Source organism: Polypterus senegalus, chromosome 4, assembly GCF_016835505.1.
Source record: "Polypterus senegalus isolate Bchr_013 chromosome 4, ASM1683550v1, whole genome shotgun sequence".
In the NCBI taxonomy this organism is placed as follows: domain Eukaryota; kingdom Metazoa; phylum Chordata; class Cladistia; order Polypteriformes; family Polypteridae; genus Polypterus; species Polypterus senegalus.
In genome coordinates this window covers 8,133,522-8,139,521 of record NC_053157.1, presented here as the reverse complement: position 1 = coordinate 8,139,521, position 6,000 = coordinate 8,133,522, and the positions used below count along the sequence as shown (strand labels likewise).

The 6,000-nt window shown below is 39.7% G+C and overlaps 1 protein-coding gene across 2 annotated transcripts in view; it reads left to right on the top strand.

The window, feature by feature from the left end:
- The window catches only part of LOC120527122 (sodium/bile acid cotransporter 7-like), a 181,528-nt gene that overhangs the window by 31,573 nt on the left and 143,955 nt on the right, over nt 1–6,000 (top strand). For both annotated transcript variants that reach the window (XM_039750215.1, XM_039750216.1), the window contains exon 2: nt 3,595–3,677. In XM_039750215.1, coding sequence (XP_039606149.1) covers nt 3,595–3,677 — 83 coding nt within the window. The remainder of the gene's footprint in view (nt 1–3,594; nt 3,678–6,000) is intronic.

The following is a 6,000-nucleotide window of genomic DNA, read 5'->3' as shown; positions in this document are numbered from 1 at the left end:
CCCAGCACTTCCTGGTGTGGCGGAAGTGCTGGGCTCCAGGGATATTCAGGCACCTGGGCGCCGCCTGACGGTGGCCATGGGTCCCTACAGGGCTGGGCTTCTAAGCCCTGTACCCGTGGCCCCCAACATAACCAGGGCGGACGCCCCCTCGCGGTCTGGAAGAGGCATATATATATATATTTACACATACACACACACACACACACATAAACATATATATATATACATATCTATACATATACACATAAATATACACACACACATATATACATACATATATATATATCTACATATATACACACAAATACATATATATATATATATATACATACATACACACATATACTGTATAAACATATATACATATACATACATATCTACATATATACACACACAACTATTTCGTATCAGTGCAATACACTGCTTGTTAAAACGGATAACTCCCGCTCTTACGCAAGTCTGCGTGGATATTATGAACTATCGTATTTGTTCAAGTTCTATTTAAATTTTAAATAGAAGGAATTTTTATTTAGTCGACAGAAATATCTTTGGTAGGAATGGTAAAACAGACAGGAATATTATTCCTGAATAAATCAACTCAAACCTTAAACAACTTATAATATTTTGCTCTCCATAAAAATATATCCTGTCTAAATTATACAAGTTAGAAATAAAGTAAACGTTAAAAGAACAAACATTCAAATTTCTTTACTCTTATGTAATTTTATATAAAAATAAACTTAGATTTTAAATATCCCAAAAGATTTTGCTCTCCATAAAAATATATCCTGTCAAAATTATACAAATTCAAATATGAACATGCTGCATAACAAAACCTGGAAATATAAATAAAATGTGTTCCTTTCAGCAATAACAAATCAAATCATTCAGTTGTCTTTGCTCATATGTCATTTTAGAGCTGGACGCCTGGCATCTTTTTTGGCAACAGGTTCGCTTCTGTTTGGTGTGAGGTTCTGTGTTGTGGAGATTCTCAGGATGGATTGCAGGTGCTCATCAGTGAGGCGACTCCTGTGTGCTGTTTTGTTAGTCTTTATCACTGAGAAGAGCTTCTCACACAGATATGTGCTACCAAACATGCACAAGGTTCGAGCCGCATGTAGACGGACTTTTTGTTCTTCAAAGTCACCAAAGCGCCGTGCAAACTCAGTGCGCCAGTTTATCAGCAAAGTGCGATTTGGGAACACCGTAGTGACGACTTGGTTTAACATTACTTGGCAACAGGGAAAGTGGGGCAAGTGCACTGGTGCATTTGTGTCTCCCATAAAAGCAGCTTCACTTGAAATCACTTTGTGATTGTGCACGGGTAAAACGTCCGCTGAAGTGTCAGATTCTTATTTAATTCTTCTGCTTTCTGTATCTTCTGCATTGCATTCAGGTCTTCAGGTTACCCTGATGTTTTGTCTCATAGTGCCGCCTTAGATTAAATTCTGTAATTACAGCCACATTAGCTCCACAAATGAGACACACGGGTTCAGTAAACATATACTCAGCCTCCCATCGGTTTTAAAGGCTCTATTTTCAGAATCAACTTTTCTCTTCAGCATCGTGTGAGCTAGCTTCGCAATAACTTGCAGCATCATAAGGTAGACTTGATTAACGCGTAAGTGTTCGGCAAGGCAGCTGAAGCGCTGCATTATGGGATCTGTAGTTTATTGTGTTACCAGCGCTTCATATACCCGGCCATTAATAACAATAATACAGTATATAAAATGATCTCGGGCGGATATAATTACGCCGGGCGGATGTGGCCCGCTGCCCTTGAGTTTGACACATATGGACTAAATAGAACTTGAAAAGATATATTTTTCAAATGTGATCGCGCAATTCAGATAGAGTTGACGCGCACTACAGCCTGCATGCCTCAATAAGTCATCCTCCCTCGCTCTTACTTTTTACCGCTCATCTAATGAATACACTGAGTATGGCTTTACCAAAACAATCATTGATGGCTAATAAAGTATCCATTATTCGAGTATGTAGATCGGGATATATATATACATATATATATACCAGATCGCAGCGAGAAGTAGTGTGTTAAAAAGCTAGAAAAGAAAAGGGAACATTTTAAAAATAACGTAACATGACTGTCAATATACAGTATTTGTTTTGTGAGTGTTACTGAGTGTTGCTGTCATCAAGGATTTGATTATCATTATTTCTTTCAATCAGGTTCGTATTTGTAGGATGTGTTGTGTTCAAGTTACATTCCGTGTTTGTCAATCGCTGTAAAGATGACAGGTTTCATTCATCGATTCGCTTCTTACTGCATCAATAAACAGCTCGTCTTCTTCTTTATCTGAGACCTGACACACTGCATGCACGGGTTTTTTACACTGTCTTCCTTTAGCGGACATTGACTTTTTCCAACGTGTGCTTTGTTTCGCAGTAGTTGGATTTATGAATATGCTTGTATGTATCAGACGCTTCATATTTTTGCTGCCTTTTCAATTGTGTAATTCGGTTTTGTTCAGCTCTTTGGAACTGTTGCTTTTATCTGTGCACTGCGCCAGTTCACGTGAGCCACTCGGTGTACATGCATCGAAGGTTCCCAGCTGTGCTGGTGCCATCTCGTGCTATGTCCATGGCTGTATTTAATGTTACCTTAGTCCTGGCACTTAAAACTTTCTCTCGCAGTTTCGCTGAGTTTGTGTCAAACACCACCCTGACCATCTCATCTTCCTCTCCATAAGCACAGTCCTTCACCCGTGAATATTTAGTGGCAGTTTGCTATTGGATTGCCGCTGACGGACGGCCTTATATGGGCAGGCACTAAATTACAAACGCCAGCGGCAGCCTGTCTATGAACTTAATTTAAAGTGTAGGTTTACATCGTGCTTTGTTTCCGAAGTAGCAGAACTCATGAATATGGTTGTATATGTCACTCGTTCGCTTCTTATTGTTTCGCTGCCTTCTCAATTATATAATGCATGTTTTCTTCAGCGCTTTTTTGAGGTCTTCCTGGTTTTCTATGTACTGCGTGATTACGTGAGAGGCGTGATGATGTCACACGAAACTCCGCCCCACAGCGTTGAAGCTCATCTCCATTACAGTAAATGGAGAAAAACTGCTTCCAGTTATGACCATTACGCGTAGAATTTCGATATAAAACCTGCCCAACTTTTGTAAGGAAGCTGTAAGGAATGAACCTGCCAAATTTCAGCCTTCCACCCACACGGGAAGTTGGAGAATTAGTGATGAGTCAGTGAGTGAGTGAGTGAGTGAGTGAGGGCTTTGCCTTTTATTAATATAGATAGATATACAGTAAATGCCTTTGTATGATCAATTAAGTTGTAATTATGTGCTTTTGATTTGTTTTCAAAGAGTGTTTACTGTGGAAAGCTGCTATGGAACACTGTGAATGATTGTTTAATAGCAGTGAATATGCTGTCACTCAATGTATTTGCAGTGGAAAACCTTATTTACAAGTAATGTTTTGTTTATTCATTGTTTTTTTTTTTCGGTTTATGCCATTTTTGACTTTGATAGTCCATCACAAGTGTTTAACTGAGAATGTTTGAGAATACACACTTCATTATGACTAATAAGTATTTTTTTTTTCTTTTTCTTCTACAGGACCTTTGAAGCCAGAGATAACAATCACATATATTGCAGTTTCTACCATATTTTTTAACAGTGGACTCTCATTAAAAACTGAGGTAGTGTGTTATGTATTTTTAATTCAATTTTTTTATAAAAGTGTGAACTTTATTGCTGCTAACAATGTTAAAGGATCTTGACACAGATTATGGCTTTTGGTATGTACAGTGTGTAGTTTACCTATAAAGGAACCTCCAGTGTGCAGTTAAGTATGCCAAGCCCCTCGCTAGATAACAGTTGAGAAGCCCAGAGGTGCGTACAGCCGCCCTAACCCCGACACAGACAGCACACGTATTATTTACAGTCGGGGAGCGCTTTTCTTTCGCTCCCCTCATCACATCACAGTCCTTTTCCTTCCTTCTTCCTTTGCCTCCACTCCTCTCCCAAGAGAGCCTCACCCACCTCCTCCCGACTCCCGGCTGTCCAAATGGAGTGAGGCGGCTCCTTTTATTCAGCACCTGGGAATGCTCCAGGTGGTTTAGCAGGATTACCTGGATTTACTCCCATGTTTTGTTGAAACCCAGTGAATGCCTGTGTGGCCCCTTATGGAGCCCAACAGGGCTGCACCAAACTCTAGCTCCCAGTATGCCCTGCAGGAAACCATGGTGCCACAGCCACCCAGGAGGGCTGCACTCTAGCATCCCAGAGGGGGTATTGCCTCGGTGATCCTTTCTCCCTCTGTTCTTCCATTCCATTGGCGTCACAGAGGAGGTAATGGCTGAGGCTGCCTGTCACACAGTATTAGAATAACTTCGTGTGCATTGTTTTTTTATTATCTGTGGTACTAATTCATTATTCTAGACCAGGGGTCCTCAATCCCAGTCCTGGAGAGCCGCAGTGGCTGCAGGTTTTTGTTCTAAGCTGGTTGCTTAATTAGAAAGCAATTCTTGCCAATAAAGCACTAACAAGCTATGAAATTAAATTAACTCTGCTATGTCAGGTCATTCTCATATCCTTGATTTTCTTTCCCTTTCTATCATGCAAATGATTTGAAGGCTAAAATGGACAAGTAATTCTCAGTCCTTCACTTTTTTCTCTTCATTTTTCTTCCAAGTATTTAATTAAACCCAATAGTGCGGATAAATACACACAGGTGTAAATGTAAAGAAGCTAAATGGAGAAATGCTGCTCTCTCTTCTCATTTGCATGTTATTGATAATAAGGAGCAATTAAAATAGCTGTTTAAGACAAAATTTAGCAATAAGGGCTCAAAATCACTAAAGTGAAGCAGAAGTGTTACTTTAGCAATAAGTGCTTTTTATTAAGCAACTGGGTTGGAGCAAAAACCTGCAGCCACTGCGGCTCTCCAGGACCGTGATTGAGGACCCCTGTTCTAGACAACCATACTATTACATCAAATAAGAAGGATGACTCACTTTCCACAAAAATTATTTTCTTTTAAACTTTTGTCTTTTGTTTCTCAAACTTTTTGGTGTGGTAACCCACTTTTTCCAATTTAGGTGTGTTTATAACCCATCAAGTGGAGATGGGGGGGGTTCCCATTGGCAAATTGAGGGAGATCATCAGAGTGGGGGATTTTGAGAGCTGGTCCCCCTCATTGAATTAAGCGCAGTCATCAGAGATTGGTCCCCCATGGTTAATTGAGCATGATTATCGGAGTTGTCCCCTTTGGAAATTCGAGTGTGATTGCTAGAGCAGGTGGGGGATTGAGCATGACGGTCATAGCAGTGACCCACCACATGACAGTGTATAAACAATAGCAACTCGCGACCCACCAGCAGCGGCCTGCGAACTAAAAATGGGTTGAGAAACACAATCTTAAGATATTTTTCATTACATACAATTCATTGTTTCTTCACACTTACCATAGACTCTTGCTGTAGGTTTATTTAGCAACAATGAATGGGCCAAATAAATGAAGTGTACATATATAGTGGATTCAGAAAATATTCAGACAACTTTACTTCCTGCACACTTTACACTGTTGTAGATGTAAATTTAAATGGATAAATTTGCCTTTATAATTATTGAGCTTAAACTATTGGGGGGGAAAATGGCCAAGTTACGACATGTTTTTAGAAAGGTCTGCAAATGTATTAAAAATCAAAAACTGTCTGAAATATTATATCAAAGTGCTTTTTACACTGTACACCATATATACAATAAATAGTATAAAAGCTCAACAGTATATGTTTTTCCTCCAGCTGCTTAAACACTACAGCCTTTGTTAATCAATGTTTGCCCAATTTTACATGGGGCTCAATGAAAACATCCTTGTTTCTCCCATGAGTGCTGGGTTGGCAATCCATCTGCTAACTCACTGATGTGTTTGGCGGCAACGAAGCAGTTGGAAGCAGGGAGAAATGTTTGGGTACCACCCTGGAAACCCCATTTAATCAAACTGAAAATAAAGTATCAAAA